At 44.3% G+C, this 23,544-nt stretch overlaps 1 protein-coding gene across 4 annotated transcripts; it reads right to left on the minus strand.

Annotated features, from left to right (window-relative positions):
• Positions 1–2,212: 2,212 nt before the first annotated feature.
• Positions 2,213–23,104, minus strand: LOC123277139 (uncharacterized). 4 transcript variants are annotated; one of them, XM_070520212.1, is made up of 5 exons: positions 22,969–23,104; positions 16,850–16,946; positions 15,191–15,329; positions 13,043–13,228; positions 2,213–8,805 (listed from the first exon to the last, which is right to left on the minus strand). In XM_070520212.1, the coding sequence occupies exon 5, from the start codon at positions 5,931–5,933 to the stop codon at positions 4,533–4,535; it is 1,401 nt and encodes a 466-aa protein (XP_070376313.1). In that variant the 5' UTR covers positions 5,934–8,805; positions 13,043–13,228; positions 15,191–15,329; positions 16,850–16,946; positions 22,969–23,104; the 3' UTR covers positions 2,213–4,532. The 4 variants fall into 4 exon arrangements, with proteins under 4 accessions (XP_070376313.1, XP_044604029.1, XP_070376318.1 ...); XM_044748094.2 differs by lacking the exon at positions 15,191–15,329; XM_070520217.1 differs by lacking the exon at positions 15,191–15,329 and having other exon boundaries at positions 16,780–16,946.
• Between the last annotated feature and the right edge of the window lie 440 nt (positions 23,105–23,544).

A 23,544-nucleotide genomic window follows, 5' to 3' on the forward strand; every position in this document is an offset into this window, starting at 1 on the left:
TGTTTCCTTAGTCTAAAGTGATTCAGTCCCTTTCCTCCTCCTCTCCTAAGTTTTTATTCTCATATCTTATTCCAACTTGTGCTGTGAGTTTGTGGTTAAAGTGACAAGATTGTCTTTGTTTTTGATTTTTCCTTCCCTTTAGCCTAATGCTATAGTTGAATATTTGCTATCCTATTCTGATTCTGCCTATGTATTTGTTGCCTTACTCTGTGTTTTGTGACTCCTTTCTCCCTTTTTTCTTTTCTCAGGAATGGGGCCTTCTTGAGGATTTCTTGGGGGGGTGGGTGTGTCTCATGGCTACAAAGTCTCTTAGCTTTTGTTTGTCTGGGAAAGATTTAATTTCTCCCTCATATGTGAAGGATGTTTTTGCTGGATAGAGTATGCTTGGCTGAAGATTCTTATCTTTTGAATTTTGAATACGTCATTCCATCCTCTCCTAGCTTGTAAGATTTTTGCAGAGAAATCCACTAAAGCCTGATAGGGGTCCTTTTGTAGGTTATTTTCTTCTGCATTGCTGCCCTGAGTATTCTTTCTTTGTCATTCATTTTTTGCCAGTTTTACTACGATATGCCTTGCAGTAAGTCTTTTTACATTGACAAATCTAGGCGATCTGAAATCTTCCTCCACAGACATTTCCCTCTCATTCCCTAGATTTGGGAAGTTCTCTGCTATTATTTCTTTGAGCACACTTTCTGCCCCATTCTCCTTCTCTTTACCTTCTTGAATACCTATAATTCTTATCTTGCATTTCCTCATTGAGTCAGATATTTCTCAGAGACTTTCTTCATTTCTTTTTAGTGTCAGTTCTCTCTCCTCCTCTGTCTGGAGCAATTCAACACGTCTAGCTTCGATTCTGCTGATTTGCTCGTCTATGGTGTCCACACGAGCATTCAGGGAATTTGTATTTTGTTTTATCTCTTCCATTGTGTCTTTCATCTATAATATTTCTGATTGATTCTTCTTTATAGTTTCAATCTCTTTTGCAAAGTAGCTCCTGAACTCATTGAATTGTTTGTCTATATTCTCTTTTACCTCATTGAGTTTTTTGAAAATAGCTATTTTGAATTCATTGTCATTTAGTTTACTTATTTCTGAGTCCTCAGGACTGAATTATGGGTATTTATTGTTTTCCCTCTGTTCTGGAGATTTGATGAACTGCCTGATGTTGGAAGAATGGGGTTTTCCCATTGTGATATTATTCAGTTGCAGTTACAGCCTATCACCACTTGGTGGGGGGGGGGGGTCAATAGCCGTGTACCCTGAGCCCTCCACCTTCAGCCAAGATGGTGTGGCATTGTGCGGGTTGGAGAAGGGGTGATTTCTCCTGCGTGCAGTCCCTGGTTTCCCCATCAGCTCTTGCTATCTGGTCTCCTGGGGTCTTGGCTTGATGAAGTCACCCAGCATGAAAGCTTTCATCCCGTTGGAGGGCTTCCCTAGGGAGTCCTGGGTTATTCCGTAGACATGCGACCCCTCTACTGCTCCTTCCCTCATGGAGCCTCCCCTGGCAGTGATCCCAGTCTTTAGGGGAGAGAATGAAGTTCTCTCTTACCCTGTTCCAGCTCCTCCCAGGGGTGCTCCAGCCTCTCCACCCTCTGTTGTGTGGCTGCCATGACTCTCCGAGGATTCCTGTGCATTTAGGGTATTTTCTGTTGGAACATGCTTGCTCCTTTTTGTTGTATGTTGGAGGGGAGAGAGTCCCGGGCAAGCTCATTTCACTATGTTGCTGACATCACTCCTCTATTGTCTTTTATAGTTACTTAATTATCTTTCTTGGTGCCCTTTGTTATTGTTGCTGTTTTGATATACATTCAAATTACTGTCTGGGGTCACTTACTTTCATCCTGAAAAACTTCTTTTAATATTTCTTGTAAAGCAGTTCTGACTGCAATAAATTTTCTCAGTTTTATCTGGGCATGACTTTTTTACCTTCATTGTTTTTCCTGCTTTTCCTTCCTACATCTCCCCAGTACATAGTTGCATATTTTAGTTGTGGGTCCTCCTAGTTGTGGCATATGGGATGCCCCCTCAGCATCACCTGATGAGTGGTGACATGTCTGCGCCCAGGATCCAAACCAGTGAAACCCTGGGCCACCAAAGCAGAGTGTGTGAACTTAACCACTCAGCCACAGGGCTGGCCCCACATTTTTTTTTAAGCATGATTTTTGAAGTCTGTATCACATTAATTGGAAGACTAGACAATTTATTTAGCCAATTCTTTATTTTTTTTCTCCCCAAAGCCCCCCAGTACATAGTTGTATATTTTAGCTGTGGGTCCTTCTAGTTGTGATGGCCCCATATGTTTGGTGGATATAGAATTTTTGGTTGACAGTTTTTTCCTTTAAGCACTTTGAATATGTTATCCCAATTCCTTCTGACCTCTATTGTTTCTGCTGGGAAGTTAGTTGTTAATCTTACTGGGGTTCTTTTTTCTTTTTTTTTTGAGGAAGATTAGCTCTGAGCTAACTACTACCAATCCTCCTCTTTTTTCTGAGGAAGGCTGGCCCTGAGCTAACATTTGTGCCCATCTTCCTCTACTTTATACATAGGATGCCTACCACAGCATGGCATGCCATGTTGTGCCATGTCCACACCTGGGATCCAAAACAGCAAACCCCAGGCTGCCAAGAACGTACAAACTTCACTGCTGCGCCACCAGGCCGGCCCCTGGGGTTCTTTTAAATCATAAAAAAGGGATTCCTTTCTAAATAATAAGGGTTCCTTTTTTTCTATCTTCCTCCTTCAAATATTTTTTCCTTGCCATTACCTCTCCTAATTTTTAGGATCCACAATGTATGTGTAGATTTCTTTCTGCTTATCCTACTTGTAGTTCACTGAATTCCCAGATGTGAGCGAATGTTTCTTCATTTGTTATATGTCCTTGGAACTAATTCCACAGACTTTAAATGGTTGCTTTTTTTTGTTTTGTTTTATGTTTTTCAGTTTGGCTAGGGAGTGGGTCAATGGATTTCTTCCCACTATTGTGCAGGGAGTCCTTCCAGGAATCATATAATTTTCAAGTTTGCATGCTCAGTGACTTGTGAACTTTGTAATTCCCACAGAGTAATGACACACTGGCTAGGAAACAAAATTAAACTCAATTGTCAGTATCATAGGAGTCCCATTATTATTTATGAGCACTGCAGGATTTGCAGATGCTATGATAACCTGGGTTACTATAACTTAAAAAGATGTTTTTAATTCTATAATAGGCATCCATGTGTTCATTAAGTGGGTAAAATTACTGCAAATGCCAAAAAACACATCTAACAATGATCTAAAAGAACTGTCGATATCATAAAAGTCCATCAAGCAGCTGAAATAGCCACTATGATACAGAACAACTTAGTAGATAACGCAGAGAAAATAAAAAGAGGTATTAACTAAAACCTTTGCTACAGTATTTGCAGATATATGCCTTCTGGGAACGTATCTTCCCTAAATGTCATATAGGCCTAGGTGGAAGTTCTTAGAAACATTAAAATTTTCAAGGTCTTAAGGAGGACATAATGGATGTCAATTGCAGCCTTGGGATCAGTTGAAACAGCAGGAACTGTGGTTTTTAACACCAGCTATTCTATTGTGGTCTATTTTAGATTTTGTTGTCAGCCACTACCTTGAAGCCACTACCTCTACTACCTTGAGGAGCCTTAACATGGGGTTTGAATGTCTCTGACCACCACCAAGAATGAAGTGCAGGAGACCCATTGGTTGCCCCAGCTAACTCCCTCAGCCCAGGTACAGCTGTGGAGGACAGTCCCTTTCACGTAGGCAGAGCATCAGCATAAGTCTCCACCTTGTCTCTCCATTATTCAGCCTCGGGAATTTTCCAAAGCTAAGGGAGCTCACTCACCCCATTCACAGGGGAGTTCAAGCCATGAATTCCGTATGGCCGGCAGCGTAGACAAAGGCCTCAGCTTCCTATGCCTCAGTGGGTCAGCTGAGATGCATACGACCCAGCTCAGAGTACCCAGCAGGATGGACGTCAGCTTGTTCACAGTGGTTGCCAGCTCAGTAACACACCCTGCATTGGCTTTTCATCCTCTCCTGTCTCATTTTCCCCATTCTCTTATTCTTGCTTTTTGTGATCACTTCCCTAATAAACTACCTGCACAAGCTCATCCCAGCTCTCTTTAAGGGAATACAAATCGAAGACAAGAGACCCAAGTGAGACAAGGACCCTGACTCTGAACAAGCCAAGGACAAATATAAGAACTCCAGCCAAAAAAGGAACACACCCCCACCCAGCACGGAGGAGAGGCCAGGTCCCCAAGCCAGCAACCCCAGCGCGATCACCCAGCAGAGTCAGTACCACCACCCGCAGAGTCGGCAGCACTTCTGTCGTGTTTTTCAGATCTGATTGCTCCACTGACACTGTCACTTAACGTCGGGTTCATCTGTTTGATGGAAACTCAGTCACACGTAGGATTGGGAGTGTGGTTTCCTATCTGCTGTGTTTAAAAATTACCACAGAAGTAATGTTTTAAAACAACAGAAGCGATTCTCTTGCACTTCCGGAGGACAGGAGCCCGCGATCAGCGTCGCTGGGAAGAAACCCAGCGCGGGCAGGGCCGGCTGCCTGCAGAGGTCTGGGGAGGAGCGGCCGCATGCTGCGGGCGGCCATCCTCCTTCGGCCACAGCACTCGGCTCTGCCTTCCAGCCACGTGGTCGCGTCTTCGCCGCGTTACTGGCGCCCGACAGGGAAGCAGGCAGACGAGCCCCTCGGCAGGAGATAACGGCAGCCACCCCGACACAGGCTCCGAGTCCCGACACGCGACGGCACACCCTCGGCGGCGCCCGTGCAACCTTCGCGGGACCCGGAGCAGGCGGCTCCAAACCGGAGTCACCGAGAGCCTCTTCCGGAGACTGAGGGGAAGGGGCTGCTGCGCGCAGACGCGGCGGGGAAGACCCAGAGGGTCGGAGTCCCGAGAGGGGGTGCGCCAGGCCTTCCTCGTCCTGAACTCGGGGCGGGAGAGCACAGAGCCCCAGGGAGAGCGCCGCAGGCTCCGGCTTGACAGAGGCGGAAAAAGCCCGCTTAACAGAGACAAGCAAGGAGGCCGACCGCAGACGGAGCGGAGCCCACACTGAGGGAGGCGGGCAGAGCCGAGTTCAGACGGAGAGGGGTGGAGAGAGCCGAGTATAGACGGAGAGGGGCGGAGAGGGCCGAGTACAGACAAAAAAGGCCAGAGAGCGCCGGGTCCAGGCAGAGCCCGAGGGAGAAAGCCGAGTCCAGCCGGAGAGAGCCGAGAACAGGCGGGAAGAGGCGGAGAAAGCCGGGACCAGACGGAAAAGGGCGGAGAGAGCCGGGTTGAGACGGAGAGGGGCGGAGAGAACCGAGTCCAGAGAACCACAAGGAGAAAGTCAGGTCCAGAAAGAGAACGCCGAGTATAGACGGAGAGAGCCGAAAGTAGACGGAGAAAGCCGAGTATAGACAAAAAAGGCCGGAGACAGCCGGGTCCAGACAGAGCCAGAAAGAGAAACCTGAGTCCAGACGGAGAGAGCCGAGTGTAGACGGAGAGACCCGAATATAGACGGACAGGGAGGGGAGAGCCGAGTATAGACAGAAAAGGGCGGAGAGAGCCCGGTCCAGAGCCAGAAGGAAAAAGCCGAATGTAGACGGAGAGAGCCGAGTATAGACGGAGAGAGAAGGAGACTGCCGAGTTCAGATGGAGCGGTGCAGAGAGGGCCAAGTATAGACGGAAAAGGCAGAAGAGAGACGGGTCCAGACAGAGCCGGAAGGAGAAAGCCCAGTATAGACGGAGAAAGCCGAATGTAGACGGGGAGAGCCGAGTACAGACGGAGAGGGGCGGAGACAGCCGAGTCCAGGCGGAGAGCGCGGAGTCCAGACGGAGAGAGGCGGAGAAGGCCGAGTATAGACGGAAAGGGACGGAGACAGCCGAGTCCAGATTGCGAGGGGCGGAGAAAGCTGAGTCCATGGCTTAAGGCTCTTGCATTGTGAGGGAGAAGGGTCGAGGCAGTGTGGGGTTTCATGCCTTACCCACACAGCTCGTTCCCTCTTGCATGCCTGTATTACTGAGGGCACTTTCCCTTTTCTCTACCCGTTTTCATCCTGTAAGCACCTGGTGAGTGATTGAAAGCCCCCTCCCTCTCATGTCCAGGACCCCAAGCTATTCCAGTCTGACACACCAACCCAAACTTGGCCTCCAAAAATTCATTAACATTTTGGTGGATTTCTTCCTACCCGCTTGTGCGACGTCGTCCCCATCTGCGTGCTCTTTGCCACAGCCAAGCCTGCTTCCTCTCCCCGCTCTCCTTGGAGGGGTGTGTTCCTCCCGGGATTTCAGGCTGTTTCACAGCTCTGTAACATCAGCATCTCATGAGTAAGGAAAGTTTGCCTTGTGGTTTATCTTACTTTTTCTTGTTGTTAGGGCAACACTCTTTCCAGCTTTCTACATCCTTGGTGGAAGTGGAAATCTCAATTTCCTAATCGTTTTCCTTTGGTGAAGTGTACTCATGCCTGAAAATATCTTCCATGTTATAAAGATACTTGTGAATGAGGTTCACATCCAGTTGTGACTTGTCATAAATAGAATTGAAGTTGTTTACAACAGTAATTACTTAATATCTAATGAACATCTGCTGTATGCTAGCTCTGATTAAATTGAGGAAATATATCTTGATGACTTTTTTAACCAGTTATGCTGACTCCCATGGGTAGACAAAAAGGATGTTTCATTGTTTGATTATTTTGCTTGCTTCTTGTTTGTTTTTATTTTAACCTAGGTAAAAAGCAGAGCTTGAAAGGCTGAAGAATGTTCAAAATTGGAGTTAACATTGGGTCACTGCTCAGTTCCCTTGGATCAGTGACAGGCTTTAAGGTCAAATTCTGCAGAAGGGTAGTAAGGAGTAAAAATATCTCTGTTGGAGCAAGACTTTCTCCAAGACACGCCTGTGTCCCTGGGAGAAAAAAGTATTTTATTAATTGATTTTTGTTAAAACTGTTGAAGGAAAATGAAAGTTGTTAACATACAGAGTTCTGTTCTTTGTCCACTAGGAATGGCTGAGACCTGGAGCCTGCTGTTTTCAGGTCACCCATCAAGTGAGAACAGGTGGGAAGTTGTCGTATTGTCCAGTAGGGAAGGAAGCAATCCAGGCCCTCGTCCCCGGGTATCAGAGGGGAGTGAGCTAGATGTTGTTTTCAGAAAAGTTTACATTGAGCTGAGGGGGCAGCCTCTTTCACCATCTAGAGATTAATGTCAGGTGTGTACAGGAATAGTTTGATCTTTATATTGTAATTGTAGATTGCCGTGTAGTAACAAGGGATGAATGAAGAGTATCAGAATTATTTTGGTAAAAAAGAGGTTTTTAAATATATTTAATTGATGGATTTGTGATTACATTTTAATGGATCAAATTGATAGATAGCCAGAAATATGGAGCTTCATTTACTTATTGAGAAGGGAATGAAGAACTTCCAAAAGTTGCCATTCTCTAAAAAATTATTTTACTGAGGTCATACTGGCTTATAACATTCTGTAAATTTCAGGTGCACATTATTATATTTCAGCTTCTATATAGACTGCATTGTGGTAACCACCAATAGTCTAGTTTTTATCCGTCACTGTACACATTACCCCTTTTGCGCCCCCCCCCAACTCCCTTCCTTCTGGTAATCACCAATCTATTCTCCGTATTCATATGTTTGTTTATCTTCCACATGAGTGAAATCATATGGCATTTGTCTTTCTCTGTCTGACTTATCTCTCTTCCTATTTCTATCCAGAAAATGTTTTGCATCAAACCTTTGTGGGCTCAAAAATACTTTACTGTCGTGTAAGACAGAGGACAGCAATGGTTAACACAGTTGTTCCATGAAACCAAGAAAATCTAATAGTTAAATAACGGACTTCCTTCCAGAGAGCCCAGCATCATTTGTTAGTAGATGAAATAACAGGTGGCACATATGACCCTGAGGGGAATGAGCTCAATCACGACACTTCGTATGAACAACATTCACTGTACATGTTGAAGGACTAGTTCTGGGAGGAGTGATACCTTCTGGGAATTGGGACAGTTGATGGTGAAGTATCCGAGCCAGTGGGTGGGGCTGTGGCCCACGGGATCAACGTGAAACACACCCTCCTGGCTCCTTGGCTTTTACTCTCTGTAAACAGAGACTCTAAGACACACGTCCTTGGCCCTGCTTTCACATCCTCGCAGGAGCCAGTACCCAGAGCAACCGCAAGCCTTGAGAAGATAACAGGAAATCTGACCGATAGAGTGAAATTTTGTGAAACCATATACAGAAGGACTAAATTCAAGAAATTGTATGTTTGATACTTTTTGAAGAGAAGCAAAATTATTTCTTATTAAGGGCTTACAAATGGAACCAAAACAATTAGTAATGAACTGAAAGAGAAGATAAATATTGTTCATAAATAAAATCATTAAAGTTGAGTATATAATACTTCTATTTTGCTGAATGAAGATGTAAATATATGATGATGATACATATTGTATATGTAAATCTAGATTGAGGATACATACTGTACATATAAATATGCAATAACTGCATAGGACATCACTTTAGAAGCAATCCGTGCTTGAAGAAATACAAAGTGATAAGGAAAATGTAAATCGGAGGGATATACAAGTGAAGATTGGGCATAAGCTTGTTTTTGGAAAAAAAAAGGAGACCACAAAAGTTATCTTTTAAAATATTGTCTCGGGGCTGGCCCCGTGGCCGAGTGGTTAAGTTTGTGCACTCCGCTGCAGGCGGCCCAGTGTTTCGTTGGTTCGAATCAAACCACGCTGAGGCAGCGTCCCACATGCCACAACTGGAAGGACCTACAACAAAGAATATACAACTATGTACCGGGGGGTTTTGGGGAGAAAAAGGAAAAAAATAAAATCTAAAATATTGTCTCTTCTACATTCTGTTTATTCTTTATTTTGTAAATCTTCTATCATGTTGGAATTTGCCTTTCTAGTCTCTGTTTCTCATAACCTACCTTTCATATTTTATTTCTCTTTATTGCTCTGTAGTGAATTCTGGATAACTTCTTCCAGATCTGTCTTTCAGTACATTATTTCTTCCCTCAACTATATCTGATCTAGCCATTATGCTGTTTAATCCATCTATTATGCTGTAAAATTTTAAATAACTACATATATATTTGAATAACAGCTTTATTGAGATATAATTCACATATTACAAAATGTGACCTATTAAAAGAGTACAATTCAGTGGTTTTAGCATATCACAGAATTATATAACCATAACCACTATCGTATTTTCTTCACCTCCCAAAAAAGCTCTGTACCCATTAATAGTCTATCCCCATTCCCCTTGACCTCCAACAAACACTGGTCTAATTTCTGTCTCTATGGATTTCCTACTTTGGACATTTCATATAAATGGAGTCATACAATACATGGCCTTTGGTCTGGCTTCTGTCACTTATCGTAATGTTTTCAAGGTTTATTCATGTCATAACATGAATCAGTACTTTACTCCTTTTTATGACTGAATAATATTGCGTTGTATGGATATGCCATTTCTCTTAAATCCATTCGTTAGTTGAGGACATTTGGATTGCCTCCATCTTTAGGATCTCATGAAGAATGCCTGCTGTGAACACTTGTGTACAGGTTATGTGTATGTGTGTGCATTCGTTGTGTGATTTTGGGGTTCTCTACCCTAATACCATGAAACTTTTGTGTCCAAACCTAATCACAGCACAGGATTGGACTTTTTCCTCACCCAGACTCCTTTCAGTGATGATTTTCCTTGGTGCTTGTTGGCCTGTGAGTGGAGCTCTTCTGGGTCCCATAGAACACCTGTTTTCACACCGGGGCTCAGGTCAAGGCCCCTGCCTCACAGGGACCAGGACGCTATTCTGTGCCCATGGGATCTAATCTCTGGCTTCCAGCTGTTCGGATCTCTCCAGGTCCATATTTGCGTGGATCATCCGTCATTCACCAACATTTGGTCTTATTGAACTTGGATTTTTTTCCAGTATGATGAGTGTGTTATGGACTGTTATTGTTTTAGTTTGCATTGTCTAGTAAGGTTGAGTATCTTTTCATACACCTACTCACCATACTTGTGTCCTATTCTGTGAATTTTTTGGTTTTATCTTTTGTCCATTTGTCTCTTGTCCTGCTTTTCATTTCCTTAGTGATTTTGGGAGTTCTTTACATAATTAAGAAATTCTTTATTTGTGAGTTGTCCGCATTACAGGTATTTTTTCATGGTCTGTAGCTTTGCTTTTGCCTTTGTGTTGCCTTTTGTTATACAGAAAATTTTCCCTTTTGATGTAATCACATTTAGCAATGCTTTCCTTTAAGATTTTTCCTTTAAGATTTCCATTGTTTCCATTTGTGCTTTTCTGTCATGTTAAAAAAATTCTTTCCTAGCCTAATACCATAGAAATATTCTCCCATCTAGTATTCTAAAAGAATTAAAATTTACTTTTTACTTAGTAGTAAAAAGTAGCTTTATTAGGTAGTTACTTAAAAAGTCTAGAAATTTTTTCATGGTGTGAAATAGGGGTTTTATTTTATCTTTCTCTCCATGATTATTTACTGGGCAGCCTTTTCTTTTTCTGCTAATTTCTAATGTTCCTCCACCGTATGTATCTATCTGGATCTATTTCTAGGCTCTCTATTCTTTTGTTTTTTGTTGAGGTAACATTGGTTTATAACATTATAGAAATTTCATTACATCATTATATTTTGATTTCTGTGTAGATTACATCATGTTCATCAACCAAAGACTAATTATAGTCCATCACCACACACATGTACCTAATCACCCCTTTTGCCCTCCTCCCTCCCCTGTCCCCCTCTGGTAACCACCAGTCCAATTGCTGTCTCTATGTGTTTGTTTGCTGCTGTTTTTATCTTCTTTTTATGAGTGAGATCATACAGTATTTGACTTTCTCCCTCTAACTTATTTCACTCAGCATGATACCCTCAATGTCCATCCATGTTGTTGCAAATGGTAAGATTTCATCCTTTTTTATGGCTGAGGAGTATTCCACTGTGTTTATGTACCACATCTTCCTTATCCATTCATCCCTTGATGGGCACTTAGGTTGTTTCCAAGCCTTGGCTATTGTGAATAACGCTGCAGTGAACATAGAGGTGCAAGTATCTTTACACATTTGTGTTTTCATGTTCTTTGGATAAATACCCAGCAGTGGAATAGCTAGATCATATGGTATTTTTATTCTCAATTTTTTAAGGAATCTCCATATTGTTTTCCCTAGTGGCTGTACCAGTTTGCACTCCCACCAGCAGTGTATGAGGGTTCCCTTCTCTCCACATCCTCTCCAACACTTGTTATTTCTTGTCTTGTTAATTATAGCCATTCTGACAGGTGTCAGGTGATATCTCATTGTAGTTTTGATTTGCAGTTCCATGATAATTAGTGATGTTGAACATCTTTGCATGTGTTTGCTGGTCATCTGTATATCTTCTTTGGAAAAATGTCTGTTCAGATCTTTTGCCCATTTTTTTAATTGGATAGTTAGTTTTTTTTGTTGTTGAGATGTATGAACTCTTTATATATTTTGGATATTAACCCCTTATCAGATATGTTTTGCAAATATCTTCTCCCAATTGTTAGGTTGTCTTTTCGTTTTGTTGATAGTTTCCTTTGCTGTGCAGAAGCTTTTCAGTTTGATGTAGTCCCATTTGTTTATATTTTCCATTGTTTCCCTTGCCTGGTTAGACATTGTGCTTGAAAATATGCTGCTAAGACTGATGTCAAAAAGCATACTTAGGCTGTCTATTCTGTTGCATGGGTGGAAGACCACTATTTTAAAAGCTGCTATTGTCCAGTCAATCACAATATCTGACAAGGAAAAGTACTTGTTATCGCTGTTACTTTAAAAAAAATTGCATGACTTTTCTTGGTCCTTTTCCATTCTGCATGAATTTAAGGATATCCTCATTAAGTTCCATGAAAAACACAATTGGAAGTTCTATTTGAACTGCAATGAATTTGTAGATTAATATGGGAAGAATTATCATCCTTGTGTTGATTTTTCTCTACTAACATATTAAATCTGTCTATTTACGTAGGTCTTTTTTTATGTCCTTCATTAGTTTGTCAATCTTTGCCCTAAATGTTTTGCATAGTTTTTGTTAGATTAATTCCTAGGGCTAGATTATTCCTTATAATTTTTTAGTCCATTTTAAATGAGTGAATATTTTAAATGAGTGAATAAAATAAAGAATGTTTTAAATGTTTTTTAAAGTACTTTTTTTATTTGTTGCTGATATATCTAATCCATTTTTTCTTTCTATCATATGAGTTTAAGGTCATAAGTTTTTTATCACTAAAATAGTATATGTGTTCCTAAATCAAAAAAGAGGAGTTCCACGGTATGCATTTTCTTTCCTATTCTCTTCTTGCTGCCCATATAATTTTCCTTTATATATCTTACTCTTGTTTGATTCTAAATACATTCCAATTTCTATTAACATTTCTGGTTTTTTATATTGAATATTTGATCTATTCCTTCACACTCTTTTTTTCTTAATAAGTCTTTCTAAAGGTTTGCTGTTTTATTAGTTTGTTTTCCAACATCTGGATGTTATTTATTTTTTGATCATTAGTTTCTGCTTTTTGTATTATGACTTCACTCATGCTTTCTTAGAGTTTTCGCTCATTCTTTTTCTATCTTCTTGAATTTAATAGGTCACTTATTAAACTCAGTCTTTCTTTTCTTTTTTCTAATATTCATCTTAGTTTTTCTTTAGTTCCATCTCACAAGCATTTCAAGTGGAGCTTTTATTTAATCACTGGTTAGAGAGGCAAGCCTAATAGGAATTATGAGAAATCAAGAGTAAAAACTCCTACATATTTTTCTCCTACTCTGTTCTAGCATATAAAAACTTTCTTGTCGATGATTACTAAACTTCCTGTTAAGAAGACAAACAATGTTTTTGTGAAATTTTCACTTACAGAGAGAGTCAGCCAATGGGGCTAATAGAAATATTATTTATATTAAAATGTAAAAATCAGACACTTAATTGTTGTAATAAAAATGTATAGGGGGAAAATATGACTGACCTTAGGAGTGAAGAACTGTCTGAATTGGTGTCGCGGATCGCAGCGTGAGGCAGACTGGAGGGGAGAGTATCCATGTATCTCTGGACCTCATGCACCACAGCATCTATGTGGGGCATCTGGGTCCTGTCGCTCATGCAGGAGCATCAGTCCTGGGCCTCAATCTGTCAATTTCCTTGTGAACATTACCTGCATTGAAAAAGTGGTGTCACTCATGTGCCTTCCAGAGTCCCTGAAATGTCATCCAAAACCAGGCTAAAGGGTTGCAGAAACTTGCTCAGTCCTACAAACTAGCGAAGGAAAGTGTTTCCTTCAATGACTTGTGCTGTATTGGAGGCTGTGGTGAGAACCGGTTGGTTTAACGGGAATCGCTGGTGTTGTGGGCCGTGCTGAAGGCGCTCCATGAGGGGATTCTGTCAATGCCTGACTCTTCCTCACATCGGGATGAGAACTATGGGGGCAGGGATTACAGCTGTTCGATCTCACACAGATCCTTGCAAACAGATAATACCGAGAATTCTGCCTCAGATGCCAACCAAGATGCCACCATCCACCATTATTCTGAACATTTACGAGAAGTGGAGAGGGAAAGTGCGTGCTAAGTGCCTCTTTTGTACCAGGCGATCGGCTAGAAACTTGTTCACATCCCTTAGCATTTAGTTCTCCCAATAACACTCTGGGGTAGGTATTAATATTCTTATTTTTAAGGGGAAACAACTTAAAGTCAGGGACATTAAGTCACCTGATGGAGGCTGTCTGACTCTGTAGCCGGGGCTGAGATGCAAGACTGCTGTACTATAACCACAGTTTCTGGTCAGCAAAACTGCCTGAGCCCAGAGAGTGTTGATTTCCTTTGAGTTTTTAAGAGAGAACAACTATTTTAGTTTCATAAAAAGGCTCCAGAGAAGCGCAGAATCACTACAGACAGGTCTTTAGCTTTCACTCTGTGTTGTTTTGTACCAAGGGGGAGACTGAGTCGAGAGAGCACACATGCTTGTCCTGAGTCCCATGGCCAGTGTGTAACGTGTGTGACAGGTGTGTCACACTCCTGCCCTCATGTGCTCGTTACCTTTGTGTGAAACGAGGTTTCAGATTCAGAAACTAACTCCTTCCTCTTTTACATCAGGCACTGCTCAACAAATTATTTGTGCATTTTGTATCATCTTTGTCGTCATTAAATATGCTAGTTCGTTTAGTGCCTACTTGTATAGACAGTCTGTGCAGGGGTTTCCAAAGCACACTTCAAAATTTAGGAGTAGTGATCACAGTCTTGAAGCTGTTCAGTACCATTGACATATCAATTCAATTTCTAGAAATTTATCCTAAAGCCTTAATTTAAAATTTCCAGTAGAATGATCTTTTTTGAATTATGTGTGATTGCAAAACATTTAAAACAATTAAAGTTCTCCCAAATAAGGCATTGGTTAAATAAATTATGGTGTGTCTACAGTATGAAAAACTTTGAGCTAAATTAAAATAATTCTTTGATAGAATGCTTAATAATGTGCAAACAAGCCCTTGATATATTACTAAGTGAAAAAATAAAGTTACAATGTAGTGCAATTCCAATATTGCTGTGCATATACACACAGAAAGGGGGTGGGCAGGAGACTGTCCAAAAGTAGAGGAATTTTTATTTAAATGATAGGATTACTAGTACATTTTAAAAAATGTTGCCTTCACAATTTCCCATATATTCCAATTTTTTTTTAAAGATTGGCATCTGAGCTAACAACTGTTGCCAATCTTTTTTTTTTTTTTTTTCGGCTTTACTTCCCCAAACCCCTCCATACATAGTTGTATATCTTAATTGCAGGTCCTTCTAGTTGTGGCATGTGGGATGCTGCCTCAGTGTGGCCTGACGAGCGGTGCCATGTCCACGCCCAGGATCCGAACCCTGGGCCGCCACAGCGGAGCGCGAGAACTTAACCTCTCGGCCACAGAGCCGGCCCCCTATTCCAATTTTTGTACGATGGACCTGTATTAATTACCTTTTCAATCAGGAAAAGCTAATAGATCAAAAACATGGAACTAGCTGTGTTGAAGAAGTGGGGTGTCTGTCTCCGGCTCCAGGGCCGGCCAGTCCACAGCCCCCTCCTCGCGCAGCCGCGGAGCTCCCCTCGCCTGCCGCCTGGCAGCACCCTCCCTCACCCTCAGCGGCGGCAGGAACAGCAGCGAGAGCTGCGGCCTAGTGGCAACCATCTCGTCTCGTGTAGCGCCAAACAGACCCAATGCAGTGGCTTCTAGGTTCTCGAAGTTAAATTCAGAACGTGCATGGGTTGCTTTTTTCCTGTGGATAATGGAGTAATCAGATATGTGATTTCATAATAGGTTCCTTTTTAGCAAATACTTTATTTGTAAATAGGAGATTCGCAATGAATATTTATGGTGTCTATGAATGCATTACTTTGTTTTTATGTCATTTTTTTTGCCTAGGTGATTTTTATTTAATGCCTAATTGGTACTCAATGAAAGTACAAATTTTAATGCTTTGCATAATGGAAAAATACTGTTTAAAATGTTTCACTTTTCACATAGTTTTGAAGAAAAGATAAAAAAATGTGACCTGCCTGTGTATAAACACGTGCACATAACACATTCATGCATGCATGTACACACACGCCTGTGTGAGAGAGAAGCAAATATTCGACAGCTCTGAAGGCTGGCGAGCTCCGTCTAGGCATTAGGGAAGGAGATGATCTGTGCTCCTGAAGAGTCCCAAGTAGCGATGGTGGCACCTGGCACTCTCAGTATCAGCCAGTTTATGTGTCGTCTTTACCCTGGACTCTGAGCTCCTTGGGCATGCACTGAGTGTCACTGGGCGTTTGCTTGCCCAGCAGGTGCTCAGTGAACACACAGTGAACACTGAGTGATGAGCCAATGAAAGAAAGGCAAATGCTCCGTTATATGCCCAGTAATGGTAGATAACGCTGCTAAGTCCACAAGACCTTTAGACGGAGGCTTGCAGAGCACGGACTAGAACGTGTATTCCACAAGTTTGTGCACCCACCCCTGCCTGCATGGAAGTCTAAGAAGAGCGTCTATTCCTGTCCTGAGACTGGGGGTGGGGGGGGAACACACGTGATCTGAGGGCTGCACAGCAGCCAGCCCCTGCGGAAAGATGAGGAAAGTCTGCTCTCACTGCACCTCCGCCGTCTCTGGAGAAAGCAGTCCATGTAGTCCCAGCTGCTCTCAGGCTCCGCAGGCCCCTGTTGCTGCTTCACTCTTCCAAAATGAAATTTTTTTATATTCTGCATGTTTTACAAAATACTCTGGTGTTTTCCAGGGAGAGAGTGAATGAGTGACGGCCACAAATTGTAGAGCCCTAAGGGGAGAGCCACACTCTTCCTTCCATCATCAGGATTTAAAAGCGCAGAGAGCACTGTGTGGTATTGAAGAAACTCTTTTAAAGGGGAACCTGCTCTCCCCAGCGCCGTCCTGTTGTCTCTGGCTGCAGTTTCGTGTTGCCTGAAGCATCTCCGTGCTGTGCAGCTGCAGGGATCTCCAGGGCTGCCTGTGCATTGAAACGAGCGGCAGCACCTCAGAAGAGGCAGAGGGAAGCCTGAGCTCCTTCCGCAGGTCCCTGGCTGGATCAAATAAATAAACCTGCCTCTTTTCCACAGCTGCCACTCCCTCTGCCCAGGTGGTCCGGCCCTGTTGCCTACAGCGGGACTCTGCACTTGGGCTGACCCTGGGCACCAGCCGGAGATAAGCCAACCACCAGACAATCACGACTTTACCTGGGCCCAGCAAGAGCTTGATATGGAAAAGAACTCCTTCGACAACCAATCCGTTGCAGGAATTCCTCACCTTATAGTCACAGCACTCATTGAAGAGGACAGAGCAGATCATGTTGAGGGAACACAGCGAGGCTGAAGGCAGGGCCCAAGGGCTGACCTGGCAAGAGCTAAAGTTGCAAAAATCAAGAAAGATTCCCATGGACACAGGTTCCACCCACACTGCTCCCCTTTAAAGTAACAGTAGCAGGAGAGGTGTATAGTTTCCAGATAGAAAAGCGGGAAAGCAGTTCCAGCAGGAGTGTCATGGATCTTAGGAAAGAACAAGAGCACTAAATGGAACTTCCACTGGGGGACTGGCCTGTGGGGAGCACATGCCAACAAAAGACACCAACACAAACCAACCCTCTGTCTTTGCGAGGGCCTTTGCCAGATACTGGGCTTCCTCCTGGACACGGTCCTCAGTGTTCCTTCTCCCATCCCAAAGGTCCTCAACATCTTGAGAGTAAATTGAGGACTCTGCTTCCATGTCTCACCATTGCCCAACGCAAGTCCTGGATGGGGAAGCCCAGGTCAGGAGCTCTGCCAGCCACTGAGGAGCATCCAGACTCAGAGGACGGGGAGGACGTGGTACCTGATGGGGCACTTGACACTACAGGGTGGCCTCAGAAACTGTTCAGAAGGATCAGAACATTATGAACTTTTCCTTTTCTACAGACAGACAGCAGCATTTACCCCAGGCCAAAGCTAGAAAGTCAGATTTTTAAAAGTTCACGGAACATTGGCTCTTCCATGGAGGAGGTCGCCTGAAGGACCTCCCCCTCAGACTCGTCCCAGCGTGGCTCCTGCTGGGCTTCCCAGCCAGAATGGCTGCTCTTCTCCCCGTGTCCTACCAGAAAGCCCATCAGGAGATGCCCCACATCCAGGTGACAAATCAGAAGTCAGTTCTGCTGTCCTCACTAGACAATTGTTGGGAAACAGATATCTGAGAGCAGAGAAAGCTCACATCAGCTACCCACGTTAACCAATGCAGGAGACAGAGATGGTTCAGGTAAATTAAAGAATGCAAGTTAACATCTTCAGATTGATTCGACAGGATCTTGGCACCATGAGCAAATAACAAGTGCTATAAAAAGAATGAACCAGGATGGAAGAAAGATGTTGTAAGAACTAAAAATGATTATTATCTGTATTTCTGACAATAGTGGACTAGGTGATTCTGATCAGTCCCTCTGCTGGGATAGAGCAGAAATGTGGCATGGCTGTACACGTGGTATGTGAGAACATGACTGAAAATGCTGTAGAGCCCACAAGGGAAGGAGGAATTGTGGGGACACTTTTCCCATAGAAGCATCTGCTGACTCCAAAAAGCACAGATGAGAGACAAAATCTGAGCAGAGCTATCACACATTTCACAAGGAAAGGGGCAAACAAACAGAAGTCAAGCCTTCCAAGGTGGGGGGTTCTGATAAACATCCTAGATCAAGGGTGAACTGGCACGAGACCACCCGAAACAGGACTGCAGCCCAGCCTCAAACCCTCCTGGTCCCTGAAGAGTCAGGGGGTCAGGGCTTGCCGGTGCCCCACCTGCTCGAAAGAAGTCGATCCTCTCTGTCGGAAGGTGTCATTAAAGCCTGAAATTATGTCTGTGACCTTTCAGATAAGGTGTCTGGAACCTAATCAAAAATTAGTAGGCATTCAAAGAGAGAATGCCACATGGCCCAAGCAGGAGAGAATAGATGATAGAAATAAACTACCTGGGAATCCATCTAGTGGTGGCATCAGACACAGACTTTAAAACCATTGTGCTTAACAGGTCAAAGGGTTCAAAAGCGTGATTGAGAATTCTGTCATAGATCTGAAAACTAGTCCAAGAATCACTCCAAAGAAAAAACAGAATACCTAAAATGAAAAATTCAATGATTTACACACAACTGAAGAGAGAATTTGTGAGCTGACAGATTAGAAGAAAATATCTAGGCCAAACAACAAAAGTTAAAGACTTTGAAACTTCCAAAGTGTAACTGGAGTTCCAGAAGGCCAGGAGAGAAGGGACAGGGCAGAAGCAATCCTTGACAGGATAATGACTGAGAATTGGCTCAAACCAACGCATACATTTTGAAAATTCAGAAACAGGATAAATACAAACAAAAAATTTAGGCACTTCAGAGTAAAATTGATGATAAAAAATAAGGAAATAATCTTAAAAGCAGCCAGAAAGGGGCAAAGTACTCATCAGCTTCAGAAGGATGGCACTATTAACTGTAATTTTGCAACGGAAATAATAGACACCAGACACAAGGAAATGACATCTTTTTTTTTTAAAGATTTAATTTTTTCCTTTTTCTCCCCAAAGCCCCCCAGCACACAGTTGCATATTCTTCGTTATGGGTCCCTCTAGTCATGGCATGTGGGACGCTGCCCCAGCGTGGCTCGATGAGCAGTGCCATATCCACGCCCAGGACTCGAACCCACAAAATACTGGGCCGCCTGCAGCGGAGCGTGCGAACCCAACCACTCGGCCATGGGGCCAGCCCCTAGGAAATGACATCTTTAATATACTGAAAGAAAATTACCACTAACCTAGAATTCTTTATCACTAGAACATCTTTCAAAAATTAAGATGAAATTAAGGCATTTTGAGGTGAATGTAATCTGAAAGAATTTGTCACAAGAAAACCTGCACTAAATAAATATTAAAAGATGTATTTTAGGCAGAAGTAACATGATTCCAGTCTTTCACCTGGCACCTATATATGTATTTTTTTGAATATAGTCCTAGGGATAAAATTACCGTTCATAGGACATGTGTATTTTCTGCCTTAGTAGATAATGCCCAACACCAGCAGACACGTTCAGGTGTGTTCCCAGCAGCATTATTGGTCATGATCACAAACTAAAAACACCTCAAATGTCCATCAAGAGTGGAAAAGGTAAATAATACCCATGCAATGGAATGTCATATAGCAATTAAAATGGATATACCACATCAGCTGTAACAAGGATGAAGCTCAGAACCATACTTTTAAATGGATAAGGCCAGATCCTGAAGAGTACCTACTGTATACCTCTATATATACATGGTCCAAGACCAGGAAAAATTAAATTATGGTGTTAGATGTCAGAATATTTGGTACCTTTGGGAAAGGGAAGAACGTAATGTTTGAGCAAGAGGGAAAAAGGAGACTTCTGAAGTGGCGGAAACATTTTATTCCTTGATTTGAGCAGTGGCCACACGTGTGCTGACTTTGTGATAATTCAATGAACTGTACATTTATGACTTTTGTACTTTTCTGAGTAGCTGCTAAAACTGACTGTTGAGTAAACGGTTAAGGGTGCTCTGAGTAATAGAAACAACAAGTCTTAAGACAAAGTTGGTGATCTGAGAAAATCTAGGAAATCTTTCCTAATGTGGAAATAAAGAGGGGGGAGAGCGGGGGAGATGGGAAGCATCTGTGGGCGGCGGTGGCAGCAGCAGACGCAGGACGCTGTGTGGGATTGCTCAGGGTACAGAGAGCCAGTGGGATTCTGGATGTCTTTTCAAGGTAGAGTGAGGGGATTTGCTGCTGGCTTGCATGTGGTGTGAGTGACAAAGACGAATCTTGCGTGACCCCTGGCCTCTGGTCTGAGCAGCTGTAAGCCGGGGCTGGCGTTTCCCTATGGGGAAGGCTGGAGAAGTGGTGGATGCACAAGTGCAGCTTTGGGCAGGTCAACGTGAGGCGCCTATGAGCTTTGCAGACAGGTGCTGAGGAGCTTTTTCTCAGAGACTCGGGAAGTGAGAACATCACGGGGGTGGGAGGGGATGCTGCTGGAGGTTTGAGGAAACAGAAGGCAGGAAACAGTCTCCTAGGAGAGTGGCGGGAGCAGGAGGGGATGTCCTGTGGTTGCAGGCAGCATGGAGGGGCTGCAAGAGCTAAGGGACCAGTGAGCATATCCACATATGTCTTCCTGAGCCTGACACTGCAGAGGAGCAGACGTGGGCAGGAAGAGAATGGACTTAGAGGGCCGGCCCTGTGGCTGAGTGGTTAAATTTGCGCACTCCGCTTTGGTGGCCCCGGGCTTTGCTGGTCCGAATCATGGGTGCGGACCTAACACCACTCATCAAGTCATGCTGAGGCAGCATCCCACATAGCAGAGCCAGAAGGACCTGCAACTAGAACATACAACTATGTACTGGGGGGGCTTTGGGGAAAAGGAAAAAAAAAAGAGAACAGACTTAGAACCAGAGCAAGTCAGTGAAGCAGGAGTGAGCGAGGGAGGGGAGCAGGCTAATGCCAAGGAGAGAACAATCGCAGTGGGACTCCAGCTGGGCAGGGAGGGTGAGGTGCTGACGTGGGCCAGTGGGGAGAGCAAAACCTGAGGAGTGTCATTGACTTGGACCCCAGTGCCACTGCAGCCGTCTCCAAGGCAGCCTGTCTGGGCCCTGCAGAAACTTCTAGACCACAGGGTAGGCTAGGACATGTCTACCCACCCCACTCTCCTTCACTTAGGTCAGAATCCATCACCATCTGAAGACCTCCCAGCCTTGCCAGTCCCCCCACAGCCCTCACAGGCCCTTCCCTAGTAAAACACCCTTTATCCTTGTGTCCAGGTCTAGGAGGCATTGGATGAATGCAGGGCAAGGATGTGGAGCCAATGGGCTGCAGGTCTTAGTGGAGAAGACTGTTGACCTTGAGGTCCTGGAGGTGCAGCTGGAAAGCCAGGTGGGCAGGGGGCACTTTGAGGTCATGCTGACGAAGTGCAGTTATTGGCATTGCCCACGCTATGCTGTGGACACGCTCCTCACTCAGAGCAGGTGCTCCATTTGTTACGGTTCTCTGTCAGTGGAAACCAAAGGGAAGGGGCCCTCTCACGTAAGAGGTCGTGAGAGGGGGCTCGGAGAGCTGGGTGAATGACCCAGGACCACCCATCAGTTAAGAATGGAGCCATTTTGGAGAAGCCATCCCTCATGGCCTCTTTAAAGAGAGAATCAAGTAAACAAAAAGGGAGACATTCTAGCCCCACTGAAAGAGACGTCTGCTAAACCTCAGTGCTACTGCAGCCCTCTCAGCCTTAGCTGGGAGATCTCAGCAAAGCACCTGTCCCGACCCGCAGGGAGCAGCCGGCCATACCTGAGGGGCTTCCCTGGAGAGAGGGGAGCACACCCGAGGGTTCATGGAAGGATGTTCCCAATGACTGGAAGAGGAGGTGGAGCAGGAGGGAGCAAAAGCCCAACGCCTGGCTCCTCTCCACATAGAAGCAAATGGCAGGAAAGTCACACAATCACCAGGGGGAGGCGGGGAGACCTGACAGCTGCGTCACTGTCTGGGTGGGCGGCAGCGGGTGACTCTTCAGAACAACATCAGTCCTGATGCCTGCAGAGACTCAGTCCTGCAGTGAGCGGGCCACAGCAGGACTGTCGCTGAAGGCAGCGGGTTGTGATTGCAAATCAAATATGAGGGAGATCTACACGTTCCCTGAACGATGGGTAGAAATGTGATTTATTTGCATATCTAAAACTACTCACCTCAGACCTAAGCAGTCACCAGCAGTGTTCATATTTTCTCTTTATTTCTCACCCCGATACCTAGTCATCAATTTGACCCTTCACCCAGACTAGAAAGAAGACCCGAGAGGGAGGATTTGGGTCCGTAGGCGGCCGTAGACTGAGTCCTGCTCCAGCAGACACAACTGACAAGTGCAAGAGGGTCTTTCACTGGATCCCGACTCCCCTCTCCCCAACCAAATCCATGCCTGACCTTCTCCATCTCAGGCAATGCTGGCTCCATCCAGAAATCTGGACCACACCTGTGGCACCTGCTCCTGCCTTCCCACCCTTATCATACCCTTCAGCACCTGCTCTCCCCACTGGGCGCCCTCTGCACTGGGCCGCCACACTCACCCTTGCTCCATTCAATCCATTTAGGACACAGCAGTCAGAATCTCTTTTAAACACACAGATCAGACCATGTCATTCACCTGCTGAAAAACCTCCAGTGGATTCCCAGGGATTTAACTGAGGGTAAAAGCCAAACCCTTAGGAAGACCTCCATGACCCTGCCTGGCCTGGACCCTGCCTTCCTGTCCTGCCTATCCCAGGACAGGGCCTCCCTCCGCTCAGCTCCTGGAACACCCCAGGCCTCAGGGCTTCAGGGCATCTCCCCTGCCTTTCCCTCTGCTGGCAGCCCTTCTCACCTCTTCCCGGGGACTCACCTCCACCTTCAGCTCCCAGCCTCCCAGCACTCTCACACCACACTGACCCTCTTCTCTCATATCACAGACGGTGACTGAACATTAACTGGGACAGTTCACTGTGTCGGGACGGCGCCTGTGGAGTTGAGGACAGTGGGCCAGCAGCCACTGCACTTTGGACTCCTGGGAACAGGGCCTAGCTGTTGGCTCCACCCCCAGAGAGATGCCGTGCATTTCACGCCACCCTCCCATGCACCGGCATCTTCCATGGGTGGCACCCCCGACCCCAACCCTTTGCACTAACTCTTCCTTCAACAGGGAACGCTTTCTTTTCATCCCGCCACAGGCTTCTCCCTCACTTTAATTGGCATTTATTTGGTTATCAACAAGATTAGTACTTTTAGGTTTACTAGCCATTTGTATTTTTTAGACTATCGGTTATTTGCCCATTTTTCTAATGGGATATTAATCTTATTGATTTTCAAGTGCTCTTTATGATACAGTCAAATTTCAAAATAGGCAACTCTTTCATATCCCCAAGCAATGAACACGGTAATTTACTGAACGTGTTCCCCAGATTATGTATCAGTTTGTCAA

Source organism: Equus asinus, chromosome 2 (genome assembly GCF_041296235.1).
Source record: "Equus asinus isolate D_3611 breed Donkey chromosome 2, EquAss-T2T_v2, whole genome shotgun sequence".
NCBI lineage: Eukaryota > Metazoa > Chordata > Mammalia > Perissodactyla > Equidae > Equus > Equus asinus.

What these genes read in the sequence shown, in the direction of transcription:
- LOC123277139 (XM_044748094.2), bottom strand. Translation starts at nt 5,933, where the DNA reads ATGGACTCAGCTTTCTCCGCCCCTCGCAATCTGGACTCGGCTGTCTCC.